This window comes from Pygocentrus nattereri, chromosome 30 (genome assembly GCF_015220715.1).
Source record: "Pygocentrus nattereri isolate fPygNat1 chromosome 30, fPygNat1.pri, whole genome shotgun sequence".
Taxonomy (NCBI): domain Eukaryota; kingdom Metazoa; phylum Chordata; class Actinopteri; order Characiformes; family Serrasalmidae; genus Pygocentrus; species Pygocentrus nattereri.
The window spans coordinates 16948805-16964696 of record NC_051240.1 but is presented as its reverse complement, the minus strand read 5'-3'; the positions used below and the strand labels follow the sequence as shown (position 1 = coordinate 16964696).

The window sequence follows — 15892 nt, the reverse complement described above, 5'->3', positions numbered from 1 at the left end:
ACACAAACTGGACCACACATTTGATCCACTGGATGCAGTCGTAACATTAAAAACCAAGTTTCCAGACACTTACAATGTCATTTGATGCTTTCACAGTAAAATCTTCCAAAAGAAAGCAGTATAACGCTGCTGTCGGAGCAAAAGCTCATATCTCCAAAACGGCAACTTTACAGGAGAAGGAAAAAACCTAATTCTAAAAAACATAAATCCTTTTAATGTAAGTCGATGGAACCAGACTTTTTTCCAAGTCAATTCAGGCCGTTTATGTTTGTCCATTCATCATGAAATTATCACTCAATGTAAACGCCAACAAGAATTTTCAAGTTATGTCAAAAAAAATGAAAAACAGCAAAAATGGAGATACGAAGATACGAAGGTTAGTTCTGACAGCAGCGATAAGAACACCACAATTCTCTGGACGCATGATTGGTATTACAGGTCCAGACATATCTACAGTATCATACTATGAAGAAATCAGTACTAAACACACACAATTTTAAAAATTATGATACGCTGCATTCATTGCTCTTCTTGGTCTTCAGCCTCATCTTTCCTGTTCGATCCCCAGCAGCAGTTGCCTCTTTCAGATCGTCAGCCCTGCTGGGTGTATTTGATTGGTCTAATCTTATAACTTCAAAGTCCAATAGTCCAGCTTCTTGGCAGCTGTCTAAAAATGTAGCTATGCCTTTCTCCTCCACTGGCATGGTGAGCGCGAAATCCTCTGTTTCGAGCTGAGACTCGGTCTCAGACTGTTCCTGCTCACTGTTCAGTGAGTGGACTTCTCTTGAGGTGCTCATCATCTCCACATCACTGTGGTTCTGGGGCTCTGTAAGATCTTGACAGCTTTTGCTGGTTTCTGGCGTTTCTGTTTTCCCCACAGTTTCATCGTCACTTTGCCTTTTCTTTCGAATCACTGCAGAATGTCTTTGAGTAAGAATACTCTGGGAATTACTTTGTTGTGCTGAAAGTGCTTCTACAGCTTTATTCAGGAGATCTGCGGTGTTTTCCATTTGGTTTTCTGGAGGTTTGGTGTCATTTGCAGCTTCTGGGTCATTTACTGGTTTGATTACATTGCCTGATGCTTTCCTCGATGCTTCGTCTTGACTTGGTCCTTCACCTGCACTTTCCTGGAAGGTTGCTTCCTGACTGCAGTCTACAACACGACGGCTCGCGTGGCCAACTGCAGAAGCCGATTTGGGATACTGTGCTGTCAGTTGGTTAGTGATCTTCTCTTCATGATACTCTGACTTTTCACTGAAATCTCCATCTCTAATGGACTGCTCCACTTTCACATATGCTTTAGGAACCTGCATGTCCTCATGCATCTGCATCCTTGACATATCACTTGAGCTTCTGAACGTCACTGCCCCCTTTGCAACCTTGCATGGTGTCCCCACAGTTCCTCTGAGCTTATCTTCAGATGTAGACCTCTTTTCTTCTTCTGGGTTGGATGCACTTTCTGAACTAATTGTTCTCTTGAGAATCGGTAAATGGGATCTGGATCCTAAGCGTGTCCTTAAATGCCTTCTTGAAGTCCTGTCCTTTTTAGGGGCTCGATCTTCTGGAGCTCTCTCTGGAACATCATTGAGAAAATATGAAGGATGATATGAAACAACTTGCTTTTTAGACACGTCAGACTGATTTGGTGCAGAGAAGGAATGAAGATAATGATCAGAAGGAGATCAACGAAGAAGGAAAAGCAGGAAATTGTCTTCATAAAACCAGTTTGGAAAGTGAAAACAAGGTCATTTGGAAAGATTGAAGATTTTGAAGTAAGAAAAGCTGCAAGAGACACTGATCTGATTAAGGAATTCCATTGGACAGATGTGGAGTAATCATTTACACCCACAGCAAGATTTGGACACTGTAGACAAAAATCAGTTCACACAGAACCAAAAGACAATTAAATACAATCATATTACCTTTAAGTCTTGATTTATATAATAGGTGATTCCAATATACTGTGCAATCACCTCTTAACCGAAATACCACAGTCTTACCCAAAATGTTGTCACCACTCGTATTAGGAGCGTGGGGGTCTTGAGACAGTCTAGAGGCTGATTCCTCATCATCTTGTGTGTCTATTGTGTTTCCTCCCATTTCCCCATTTGTTGTCACCTCAGATCCAAGAACTATGCCATGTTTCTGCGCAAGAAAGATTCATATTTATTCATCCCTTATTTATACAGCCACAGATGCTGATCGAGAAAGTTCTGACTGCAGTCCCTGAATTCTGAATCGCTCTACCTTTAGAGCTTCCTTGAGCCGGAAAATCTCATCCCTCAGTGCATCCCGCTCATCTCGGATAATATCTGAATATTCCTTCTGCCTCTCTAAGGCCTTCACAAGACCAAAGGAAGCAGGGCGAAAGCAGGAAGAGAAAAAGAAAAGAAGGAAAAGTTGAAGCAGAAAGAGAAAATACAGATGACACAGAACGTACACTCTTAAAAATAAAGCTATGGTTTTTAGCTTGGATGCATTGTTCTGTACCAGAGGTCCGAGTCCGGACCAGGACGCTGTCCTATGTGGACCTGAACCAACAACCGATTAACTATGACGAATGATTTAATTTCGACTGGGTGGTCCTATTTTAATCGGTGTATGATTTCTACAGGCAGCAGTGGCATGGCTATTCTACTAACTAGACTAGCTACTGTACCCGACGTTAATTTGGTCCAGGTACAGCTGAAATATAATTCTCTGACAAACAAACAGGTTTGGATACATCGTTGACTGAAGACTAAAGACCTGTAAAAGACAATGAGTCTCCATTAGCACCCAACGTTGTACCAGTTTGCTGTGTTAGTTCATTAGCTCATCTGAAGAGGCAGCCTCTTACTCAGCTGACACAAAAACCTACTAATTTTCCTGTTATTTTTTTGGACAATAAGTTTGTTTTGGAAACATTTGAAATGTTTCGCTCCGTGATGCTACATATTTGTGCAATACCAGCGCTGTCACCTAAAAAAGGTAAACCTACAGCCCTACACTAAGCTTGCTCAAAGTCTTTGTTTTTGCCGTTTTCCTTCCCTGAATTTACACAAATACTGCCTTACTGACTCTCAGAGATACTCGAATATCAAAATTTGTTGGCATGGTACTTTTAATGCTCTTCAAGTTGTTGCCAGAGAAGTCAAAGGCATAGAAAAAAATGTATCAGCATGTAGAATCTAAGCTTTCTGCATGCTACTGTGTTTTCTATCACTATAAAAACATGAGGCTTCCCTTATAGTTGGACGCACGGAGACGAGTGCACAAGCTCATTCAGAGCTCAAGGTGGATTGGTTAGCAATCAGAGCTATATTACGTTTTACTTGTCACGATTATATTGTTACTGTTAGGACAAAATCTTTTTTCTTCTTACTCAATTTGAAAATGCTTGCTGCACTTTATAATGTGTTCAAATTCCAAGATAAACAGCGCAGCAGAAATGTTCCAGAAACGTCTTGCTCCATTGACTTCCACTCAAGGTCACAAGGTCACAAACTATATTCCTACTCATGCATGTTCAAAAAGTCAGTTTGTGAGAACTTAATGAATGTCGACAAATGTTCAGCTTTGTTGGACCAAGTTCTCCACCTTTCTTCTCTGCATATTCAATAAAGGCTATTAAAGAGAGTATTAGAGTAGAGTAACTGGCACTTTTTCCATCTACCATCCACTGAAACATTCATTAAGGAACCAAAAGTGGTTCTTTTACGACATCGCGCCAAAGAACCCTCTTTGCTACCTTTATTTTTAAGAGTGTACAAAGGCCATTTCTACAGTGAGCTTAAATAAAAGACGAACAACACACAATTCTACAAAGACCACTGGCTACAAAGAAGCTGCCCAGTTGGATTTCTGCCCACTAGCAGAGGAAGTTCTTGACTGAGCACTTGTGGGTGGAAATGGTTTCACATCCAGTCTTAAGTACAGCTTTTAAAAATGCATGAGACTCGCTCAGTCCATGCTCACTCACACTAGCAGCTTAACAGAATCCCCGCCGGGCAGCTTTAATGCCAAAGGAAAAAGGAAAGCTCAATGGTCGGAAAGTTTAGTGAGGGTGGGAGTACCCCGATTTTTTTCTCCTTCCATTCCAGTGTTTCCTGCAGGTCTGAAATCTCGTTAACATAGCTCTCCTGCTTCGTACGCAACTGTTGTGCGCCCTGAGCAGCGGCCGGGAAGGCAAGTACAGGAAAAGAGGAAAAAGAAAGAGACAAAAGAGACATAAAGGTGACCAAGAACAGAGCTGGAATAACAACTGTACATGCCAATACTAATAAACAGAGTTCTGAACACTGGCAAAGAGCAGTCGGTATAAAGGGAAGTGCTGCTCAGCATGTGTGCACGACGGCAAGTCAAATTCAATTCCAATCCAATCCCTTACGTTCTGAACTACAAATCTTATCAACGTGAATTTTAGTAAAAGACGTGTGTGAGCCTTAAAGTCCTCTTATCTGGGTAATCATGTGAAAAGTAGCCATGGTAAAGAGTAAAGTCAGATTTAGGGGGGTACACTTTCTATTTCCTCAATGATCATTTCACACTAATAACAACGATAACGCTGATAATGCAACGATAACGCTGATCAAAAACAGTTATGACAACTTTTTCGTGTTGTATTTTTGAAGTACGTCCTAACACTAAAGCAGACAGGGGAGCAAACGCTGATAACATAAAGTTTAGGCTTTGCCAAATTGGGGCAGTCGTGGGCTGGAGGTTAGGGAACTGGCCCTGTGGCCGGAAGGTCGCCGGTTTGATCCCCCACCTCCATGACTGAGGTGTCCTTGAGCAAGACACCTAACCCCCAACTGCTCCTCGGGCACTATGGACAGGGCTAGTGTGCTCACTGCCGCCTAGTGTGTGTGTATTCACTAGTGTGTATGTGGTGTTTCACTTCACGGATGGGTTACATGCGGAGGTGGAATTTCCCTGTTTGTGGGATTAAAGAAGTATCACTTAAATTGTCACAGTCTTGGCTGGAGATTCCCCTCCCCGCCTGCAGAGGTCACTCTCTCCTGAGTTTTAATGGCCATCTGCTCACCTGAAACTTGTTCTCTCATTACTCTCTCTTACAAATAGCTTGTTTTGGCTTGGCGCTTTGCAAAGTCTTGCCAGATTTACTCTCTGCAATTCTAAGCCTTATTACTCTGGGTGTTTTTCGTGTTCTATGACCTCGTGGCCTCGTTCAGATTTTTGGATCTCGTCTTTGGTTTTTGGTTTGTTTTGGTTTATTCTGTAATTTCCATTTGCTGCAATAAAGTCAGCTTGTGATTGGATCCTTTAGTCTTATGCTTAATGTTACCCAAATGAAAGAGCAGCATAAATCGCAGTTCATTAAAAGCTGTAGTTGAAGGATGTCAAGGAAAAAACAAATCGAATGTTAATTTGGCCGCAAACTGTAATTAATCTAGTAAAAGGAACGAGTTTCACATGTGTGTCATATGAACATCACAGTCCGAGCTGTCTGAAAACACATCACCCAACATACCCTCATTTGAAACATTTAAAAAAATGATGTTGAACGACTTGAAGAACCAAAGCCTGAGGTGCTTCTGAAGTTAAGGTCAGGCTAACTTTACACAGCGAAGCTTTCATGCAACTTTTGTTGCTTGAAACTTACATGAAACTAAACTGCGCTGCAGTAGCCCAATGTAGTTGCAAGCATCTCATAAAGCAAGGTTAATGGAACAGCTAATCAGAATTGCAATAAGGAATCATATGATCACGTCAAAGAACAATTTCAGACGACTGATTTCATCAGAACAACTGGCACATCAATAAACCAGAAGAGGCTTCAGTGTGGAGTTAGAAAAGGAGTCCCTTCACTTTCCGAAGGAAAAATACCTTTTGATGAACTTGTTGTAAATTTGAATATTAGTTTCTTCTTTGTCCACGTTTAAAAGTTCAGTTATGATAATACTAGTATCAAATAAATAAATGGGGGCTGTTACTGTGGCAACACAGGCTGATATAGTTAATAGCACTTTATAGCAGTACAGTATCAAAAATAACATTAAAGCTGCACTATGTAAGATTAAGGGATTTGGAGACCTCTCTGGCATGAATGTGGAATTGCACGCAACATGCAAAAGAGCATTTAGTTTGAATCTGACGTTTGAAAGAGTACTCAGAGCCTGTGTGAAGGACATTAATATAAAAGACACTGAAAAAAATCGTGAAAAATCCACCCCAACGCCTCTGACTTTTAAACGATTATTTCAGGCTCTGTAAAGACCATATATCAGTGCGTCTTCCCTCCTGACTCAGTAATGGTTCTTGTTTTAATTTCAGAAAAAATAACTGGCATAGCACAGATATAAACTCTGATTCTCCAGGGTATATTTTGGTTTGACCACCTGAATTTACGTGTCCAAAATTGTAAGGCAAATTATTCGGTAACTGCATGAAATAAACGTAAATTTTTTTTTTTTTTTTTTGTAAAAGCTCCCCTCAAATGAACAGAAAATGCGTTTTATGTCATATACATATTGCTGTGATATACATATTGCTAACAGAACAGTCCATGAGAACAGTCCACTGGCCAGAGGTCTGCTCAGAATGCAAGGAGACCCCAGGACAGGACATCCTTACCGTTAGTAACTCCTCGCTCTGTTTTAACGTCTCCTTCATCTCACTGAACTGAAACTGTAGGATGCTGTGAGCATGTCGCTCTCGTTCACACTCCTAACAAAGAGATGCAGAGCAGAAAATCCACATATGTGTTAAATAATCCAAAAGGCATTAAGGGAATACGCATTCAGCGTTTTGGAGCCATTTATAATAATCTATTTGAATAATAATACAATCTCATGCACTCAAAACAAGGAGGGATCCTGGCAACAGGCACTGATTTGGACTTGCTGTGAGACGTTTCTCGCTCACCTTGGTTCTCTCATCACACTCTCTGCGTGTCTCATACAGCAGCTCCTCCAGCTCCATCAGTGTGTCGCGCAGTGTGTCTACCTGGTACATCAGGTTGGACTTCTCATTGTCCAGCTGAGCGTTGGACACCATGGCCTTGCGATACTTCTCCTCCACCTCTGCCAGAGAATCCTGCAAGATTACCACACGAAGATATTATCCTTATGAACACGTGCTCACTTTGGGTGGACAAAGAAGAGACTAAGTATTCAATTTTACGTCTCCATCCAAAGGTATTTTTCCTCCACAATGAAGCTTCTTCTGGTTTACTAATTAGCCGATTTGTTCGGATGAAATCATCCGTCTGAAAGTATGTCGTTTGATGTGAGCACGTAATTCGTTATTGCCGTTTTGAGTGGCTGATCCATTAAAAATGGTTTAATGAGGCACTGAGTTGCAGCATGCTTTACATTATGCTACTTAAGAGCAACTTAGTTTCATGTAGGTTTCGAGCAACACAAGTTGCATGGAAGTTTCACTCTGCAACATTAGCCTGACCTTAACTTCAGAAACAAATACAGCAGGCTTTGCTTCTTCAAGATTTTCAACATTTTTTCTTTTTTTTTAATTTCAAAATGAACTAAGTTGGGCAACATTTGTTCCTTCTCACTATTTTGGAAACACGACAGCAACAAATATTGTATTTTCCATTGCACTTACCTTTATCTCACGTATGGAAGCTTCTGTGTCAGCTGAGATTGAGGTGTCACAGCTGCCTCTCCGAGATAAGCCCCCACCCAGGGAGGCCAGAGTGGCAGCAGAGAGAGTGGAAGCTGTTCTGGACCCCTAAAAAGACCCCAAAGACATACAGTGAGTAAGTGTAGAGACTTATTTTAACAAATCTGTTTCAAAATGTATGTTCTATAGAATAGAATAAAACAGGTTACTGCATGATTGCATGACATTTCCAGGTTTGAATGAACTACACACACTCAAAACAGCTCCAAGACAACTGACCTTTTCCAGGAAGTCTGACCGCTCTTCCACCTAAAGGGAAAATCAGAGTGTAAGACTATGAGCTTTAAAAATAAGACTTTCTATGCTGTTTTGTTGTTGGTCCGCAATGGAAAAAGCCCATACACTTGAATTACTCCTGCATTCGATAGAGGTGTCAAGCTCAGGGCCCGGTTTCAGCTTTATATACCCAAAGGACTCCAATGGAATGGGATCTGACCACTAGGAGGCGCACGTGTTCAGGTTTGTGAGCGCAGAAGCTGAGTCACCAACCAAAATACCGGCAGGGCATGTCTTGTATTATCCAATGAGAGAAAGCCTAAAGGCTACCACACACTGGACGATAAAGCAATATTTCAAATTTACACTTCTCCTCATGTTTGGTGTCTGAAATTGACTCCTTTAATTTTGCACTAGAGCTGTAAGATTAATGCAATTTAACGAAAATAAGAAAATCAAACAAAGAAGCTGCTGGTGTTCTCAGAACAGTGGACAGGCCACTGTAGCGTTCGGCCCATTGAACGTGTTTGGGACTGCTTGAATTTTGAGAACCAGAAAGTGTCTGAACTTTGTAGGTATGTAAAAAAAATATCCCTGCGAAGTCTCCTGAACAAAGGAAGGTGTAATGAAGGCAAAGTGGACTCACTAAATACTGAAAAATGTGTTATTATATGTAGTTGTTCAGATGTCTGTGTTATTTTCTGTGAAATATTTGTTTTCTTTGGTGGGCTACAAGCTACGTTATCCTCACAGCTCCAGTGTAAAACTACAGACACCTGACGCATCTTCATTGATCATTCAAGGCGAGGAGAAAATATTAATTCATTTATTTATTTTTGCCAAATGATCTACTTAAGGAGGGACCATGCTTTGGGCCTGAAGTCTCAGTTGCAGCTTGGTGGGAGTGACCAGAAAGGGGAGCTCACCACAGGGCTGGCACGGGCTGAGCTGGCCCTAGATGAGGCTCTGGAACTGGACCCCAGAAAACCACTGTAGTCCGAGGGCTGGACAGAACACGCAAGCAGAGAAGAGAAAACAGATAGAAACACACAGAAAGTAGATGTTACCAGAAAGGAAGTGAGAAACGTTAGAACTGAGATTTACAGAGAAAGGAAGATTTACATAAAATGTTGGAAATATACCATAAATATATTTACCATAACTAAACACACAAAATATACATACGTTTCATGCCAAGGGCAGAACCAAACGCAGACCACATCCGCTAGACCACCACTAATATGACCAAAACACCACAGTTTACAAAAAGAAAATGCATCCATCGAAAGTGACTCGAGACACATGCCTAATAAAATAAACATCTGCACTTTTCCACAGTGAGCGACATTCCCCACTCAGACGCCTTTAAAGGAGGGAGAGAGCAAAACAGGCTCACTATCGAAATCGTGTCTGCCTCAGACTCTTCAGGCAGAGTGAACGAAATGAAATGGCTTTAAATCTAATTTAGACTTTATTCCACTTACCCCAGATGTAATCGACCAGCCAAGACATGTCTAGAGTCCAGATGTTCCTTCTTTAGTTTACAACAGGAGTGGCAGGGATAGCACTGCTAACTCAATAGTCACCCAAATAGCCCTGTCTGTAATAATACATCCTCAAACTGCTGAAACCACATCCAAGTCTCAAAGCCTTGCTAATGGGGGTAAAGAAAACTGCAAGCCGTCACTTTCAGACATAAACCATCTCAGGAGTAGGAGTGCTGGTCTAGACCCAGTATTTGTGGCAATGACTGTAAAAACCAGCTGTGGTGCTGAAACAGTGACGTTAGGTTTATTTTTATAGCTCAAGGCAAATCTGTGCACCACTATTACGGACTGAGAATGAATGTGGTTTGAGCAGGCGGATACGAAGCCCTGCCTGGTCACACTGTATTAACGTGTGGGAATGAGATCCTAGCACGTGGCCACAAATTAGGAAGGCGTGGGGATGAGATAATTACATCTTGGCCACAACTTAGTAAAGCAGGGGAACAAGATCATGCCTTATTAAGCCGTGGCCAAGGCGTAATTATCTCATTCTCACGCCGTACTAAGCTGTGGCCACGCATTGTTTGACTTTTGTTTTATTTATGGGGTTTTTATGGTTTATTTAAGGGCTAAAAGCTTTGGGGATGTATTTTTACAGAAAAGATTTGGGCTATTTGAGGGACCAAGCTCTATTGCTTTTTTTTTTTTAGCAATATTAGCCACATAGTTCAGGTTCCACTGAGATCTACTCAGATCGGTTACAGTTTTGGTAAAAGGAAAAATGGGGTAAATGAGATTTTTTGCCAAACTATTTTTTTAGAGGAGTAATTCGCTGGAAAATCAAAGTTGCCCGATTTTGCACGGACTCTGTTTAGTGTTTGAAATGTGTTGCTTTAGTTTCTACTCCAGATACAAGGCTAATGTAGCTGTAACCATCATCTCCAACAAACTACAAGGAGATTCACTCGAAAGAGGCCCCGGATATTCTGCTGTAACTCCCGTCAGGATGAAGCAGTCTGGACAAAAAAAATACACCACATACCTGTTATATGTGGAATCGCTTGCATTACTGCGATGCGATGCTGGAAGTCAGTCTGAGTTTTCAGACACTTTTCGACACCGAGCTCCATGTTCCTGAACGTATCGGCAAGCACTGGAGAGGTTAAACGATGTGACAGCTGTCTGGCGCCTACCTCATCGTTCTGACGCAGGGACATCTCGGCTTGTTCAAAGCTCCATATCCTGAGGAGCTGGTTGCACATTGTTTCGTTCAGATGGATTTGTCCCAGAGGGAGCTATTACAGAATATTCCAGGCCTCTTTCGAGTGAATCTCCCAGTAGCTTGTGTGTTTTCTCTATATGACACAGTTTTATCTCTAAAAATGGAAGATGTATTAGCAGCTACCCTTAAGTCAAAGTTTCATCTGTATGCTTGTCCATTTTATTGATAACGGCCTCAGTGTCAGAAAGCCACTTAAGCAAGTCTATTTGATATTAATCAGAACTCAACACGGTTTGAGGCAAGTGTGTGTTGATTTAGACATGCAATTAGCACAATGCTAACTGCTGAGGTAAAAAGCTCGGCTCCATTAGCCTCGTATCTCCAGTGCTAACTTAAAGGAGTGAGCTTCAGGCCGAAGGGATGAGGGGAAAACTCTGAATTACTTTTTTGCCAAGGTTTACTTCAAAACATGAAGACAGACAACATAAACAGCAAGTCAAGCTGGTCAATAGGAACTGGAGGTGGTCTGACAGCGGGTCCATGCAGAAAGAGACCACAAGGGGGTGCTAGTGCTAGTCAGAGTCAGGCCATGCTCCCGAGAAGAGGAATTATAAGGGCCTTACGCCACGGGTGCTGGAGCCACTGAACCGCCTAGCACTGGACACATTCTCCTCATACAACGAGCCCTGCGGATAGAACACAACCATTCTCTGTGCACCTACTGCTTCACCTCAGAGATCCCCCCCATACACACACACACACACACACACACACACACACACACACACACACACACACACACACACAGTCGCTATCTGTCAGCCGCCGACACTCACAGCACACAGCTGAACCAACTGCACCACCAATAACGACTCTCATGACCCACTGAACACAACAGGAATTCCACCGAATTTTCAAAATTTCTTCATAATTCAGTGGTTGAGATGTAAACAAAATCATTCAGAGTGGTTTCATGTGAATTATACAGCAGTTAGTTCCAGTTAGCCACGCAAGCTGATAGGCGCTCTAACTGAGCTGTTATTTCACCATAACATCACAGGCTTCTTCACAAACACTGTATCACTCCGCTGAGATGCTGTTGCTAAGCAACGACTCTGACAGCTGTAGGAGGCGCTCAAGCCATTTGAACATTTTTACTTCTTACTTTGCACAGAAACAGAAAACGGACGCTGTTAAGACCACATCTGACCGACAGCCGATTTGGTCCGACTCTGAAGACGAGACGACACTAAATTCCTGTCAGTCGGTCTGTGTGGAGCTGGAGAACGAACTGCCGGCTGGGCAGCGAGTGGGCGGAGCTCGTTACTCTGACGTAGCAACAAGCAGCTCGTTAAGGAGCTCTAATTAGGAGGAAGGAAGTGAACATTAAAACATTAAACGCCGCGGGATGGTATTTCAGGGTCTATTGCTTAAATGGTGCATTGTGGATATACTTTAAAGATCAGATTTCTTTACAAAGGTGGTGATGGAACCCAGGGTTTTCTACAAAGCTGTTTTATTTACACATCTAGGCTAATAGAGCAATTTGTTTGCTTAAAAATGACCAGTGAACCGACTCGCATCGTATACAAGGCTGACAATAATAAAACAACGGTAAAGCTAAAACCTGCATGTGCCTCTCCACCATGAATGGATAAAAGCACACGTTTCCAGCCAAAATCTACCATAAAAGAAAGTCACAGGCATCAGGAAACATATTTTATACAGTAGCTTTCTGTGATGTCCGTTTTAGGATCATCAAACACTTCGGATGTCTGGTTCTTATCACCACCACTGAGAGCAACTGTGACTTGGTAAGTTTCTCCAGAACACTGCACTTCACATTACACCACTCTGAATGACTCTGTGTACATCTTAACCGTTTCATTACACAGAACTTCTGAAAAATCGATAAAATCCCCCTGTAATGACATTCCAGGCTCAGTTTCCCAAAAGCGTTGAGATTAAATCACGTCTACTATCAGAGCTTTGATCTTTCTTTGTGGTGCTTTTGGAAAACTAACCCCTTAAATGAACTATCACTCCAACAGGCAAGGACAAAGGGAGTAAACCTACTCTGCCTTGCTTATTATCTGTACATGCAATACAGAAAGCCAGCCTTTTCTTGAAATGACAATGATGAAAGAAGGGAACAGTTTAGGTGACATGAGCAGCCAAGGCTCAGTTGCTGCATCCAGTTAATGGACAAACTGACCAGTGTCCTGGGTGCCAGACTTTGCAGTGGAGTATATGATGGGTCACACACTGGACACATGCAAATACACACACACCAAAAAAAAAAAAAAAAAAGGAAAAAACTTTGAACCAAGATGCATGCAGATTAATAATGCTGCCCAGGTCATGGGACACCACCGTTAGCAGCGTTAGAAACGAACCCTGTGACTTCTCGAGCGAGGCGCATCGCTAAAGAGAGCAGAGGGCTATGGACAGAGAGAGAGAGGAAGGGGAACATAGGTATACCCTCAGTTTCCAGTTCGTTAGGTACCCTCACTTCAACATTCACTGGTCATTTTATCGTGATCGGTCATCACAGTGACCGGTAATGGACACATGACATTGCTATATTAAAGGATACATCTGCCATGACACGGTTATTTCAGTGTTATGTAGCAGTTAAATTATTCATTTATTCATTTTTTTAATGCATTAAATGACGTTCCATTAATGTCTGCATTGATAAAAGCCATTTCCAGCTACTGCAATGCCTTGAATTTGTTTATCGCCAAAATATATCAAGCTGGCAATACCAATCAAATGAGTGATTTTAGCAATGTAGGGCATTTTCATAACAGTGGATAAATGAACAAGCAGCAAACTAACAAATGCAATAGGAATGTACAAAGAATTGCTGTGTAACCCGACGTTCACACCGGCACCGGCTTTTTACCTCGTCACCCTAAATGCAGATCGCTCATTGCCTGTGGGCGTTTCTGAACTCAAACGGACCACTGGTTGCCACGGTTTCACTGATGACCAGATCAAATCAGATCCCTGTGCCTGTGTGATCAGTATGTGATGAAAACAGTATTTGGTCTTTGCGATCACCAATGAAGCCAAAAGTAGAGTGTACCGTTTCACAGTGGTGGAGACAAAGCGCATCCTACGCTGCTCAATGCTCAATTTCTATTGGTAACTGCCACATCACTCCTTATTTGCCACATCACTTCTTATTTGCATAAAGTTAAACTCTGCTCAACTATGTTGCGTCGCCCACTCCATCCACTTCACGTCGCCACATCTCACTGAGAATGAACAACCTCGGGCCGCTTTGTCGCATCGCGTCGCTGCCGGTGTGAATGTAGGGTAAGAGCGAGAGGCTGCAATCACAAAGGAATTGGAACATGCAGCCACTGTTGCTCTCACTGCATGTTTCCTGTTTTCATGTTCACTTTGCGCTCACACGATTGAAAGTAATGAATACATTCTGCCGTCTCATATCGCGTTGCTAAATTTCTTCCCTGCTAAATTTCCTTCGGGATCAATATACTATCGATCTATCCGTTTATCTATCTATCTATGCACTGAGAAAATCTTTCTTCATTGTCAAATTATAGCAATTAAGATTCATCATAATAAACTACGCCAAATAATGCAGTTAATCACACTTGCAAGCAAATTCTTCTGTACTCCTGATTCATACCAGTGCAATGCACACTAACAACATCTAATCAGTGGTGGAATATGCTGGTACTTTTCTATTGATGGACCGAGTAGAGAAGGGCTGAAGATTGTGCAGTAATTGATGTGCTTTAATCAGTAACTGTGTGTCTGTAAACCGCATGTATGTGGTAAGTATCTGTTTAAATGGCAAATGAGTGCAGCTATAATATAGATGGCAACTGGCATTTACACTCACCCAGCAGTTTATTAGGAACACCTCCTCGTTTCTACACTCACTGTCCATCTTATCAGCTCCACTTACTGTATAGCTGCACTCTGTAGTTCTACAGTTACAGACTGTAGTCCATCTGTTTCTCTGATACTCTGTTACCCTGTTCTTCAGTGGTCAGGACCCCCATGGACCCTCACAGAGCAGGTACTGTTTGGGTGGTGGGTCATTCTCAGCACTGCAGTAACACTGACGTGGTGGTGGTGTGTTAGTGTATGTTGCGCTAGTCTGAGTGGATCAGACACATCAGTGCTGCTGGAGTTTTTAAACACCTCAGTGTCGCTGCTGGACTGAGAATAGTCCACCAACCAAAAATATCCAATGTCCTGTGACCACTGATGAAGGACTAGAGGATGACCAACACAAACTGTGCAGCAGCAGATGAGCTGTCGTCTCTGACTTTACATCTACAAAGTGGATTAACACAGTAGGAGTGTCTAATAGAGTGGACAGTGAGTGGACACAGTGTTTAAAAACTCCAGAAGCACTGCCGTGTCTGATCCACTCACACCAGTACAACATACACCACCACCACGTCAGTGTTGCTGCAGTGCTGAGAATGACCCACCATGTAAACAGTACCTGCTCTGTGAGGGTCCATGGGGGTCCTGACCACTGAAGAACAGGGTAACAGAGTATCAGAGAAACAGATGGACTACAGTCTGTAACTGTAGAACTACAAAGTGCAGCTATACAGTAAGTGGAGCTGATAAAGTGGTCAGTGAGTGTAGAAATGAGGAGGTGTTCCTAATAAAGTGCTTAGTGAGTGTTTACACATAAACAAATGTGTAAACAAATAAACAAATCCCATTAATTCAATGAATATTATGGCAGATTTGAGAAGCAAGACAGTTGAAAGTATAACATGAAGCGCACGAGCCTTCAGTTTATCTTCCTGAACCAAGGCTTGTGAGATGACTCGAGCAAGAGTAAGTAATCAAACGAAAGGCAGAGCAATATAATCAGGATGAGAGCTGAGGGCAGAAAGGAAGAAAGGGACTGAGAGAGAGAGAGAGAGAGAGCGAGAGAGAGAGACAGACAAAAGCGTGTGTGGTAAAGAGATATGAAATACAACGAGAGAGACAGACCCGGCCATTTTGAAGTCTGGATGAAGGCAGGCTGCCGGTGCTGCTACACAGGTCCGAGTAGTTTCCCTACGGCGAGCAACAAGGGACAAGATAAGACGGCGCGAAAAAGAGAAACAGGTGGAAAAAGTGGGCAAAATACAACCGTGTATAATGCTGCTAGAGGAGAGGTCGAACATGAGCGTGAGTTATCGTGATGGAGGCAGGAGCAGCTGGTCTACACACAAACATTTGATTTTACATAACGTCAAGTCATGAGGTCACATGTCTCGTGTATTAGATGTAATTACCAGTGGTGGACGGTAACTAAGTAAATGTAATTTGTTAC

General features: G+C 42.2%; 1 protein-coding gene across 12 annotated transcripts in view; it reads right to left on the bottom strand.

Annotated features, from left to right (window-relative positions):
- lrrfip1b (leucine rich repeat (in FLII) interacting protein 1b) overlaps nt 1–15892 on the bottom strand; it is a 73599-nt gene that overhangs the window by 12774 nt on the left and 44933 nt on the right. For 4 of the 12 annotated variants that reach the window (XM_037536411.1, XM_037536414.1, XM_017714920.2 and 1 more), the window contains 12 exons: nt 15568–15633; nt 12966–13010; nt 11193–11255; nt 8787–8864; nt 7864–7893; nt 7567–7692; nt 6868–7038; nt 6577–6669; nt 4056–4148; nt 2248–2340; nt 2001–2145; nt 227–1573 (listed from right to left, as the gene is read on the bottom strand). In XM_037536411.1, the coding sequence (XP_037392308.1) occupies nt 504–1573; nt 2001–2145; nt 2248–2340; nt 4056–4148; nt 6577–6669; nt 6868–7038; nt 7567–7692; nt 7864–7893; nt 8787–8864; nt 11193–11255; nt 12966–13010; nt 15568–15633 (2073 nt within the window). In that variant the 3' untranslated portion in view covers nt 227–503. Of the gene's footprint in view, nt 1–226; nt 1574–2000; nt 2146–2247; nt 2341–4055; nt 4149–6576; nt 6670–6867; nt 7039–7566; nt 7693–7863; nt 7894–8786; nt 8865–11192; nt 11256–12965; nt 13011–15567; nt 15634–15892 lie in introns of those variants that run through there. The other 8 variants (XM_017714932.2, XM_037536417.1, XM_017714931.2 and 5 more) reach the window with 7 other exon arrangements.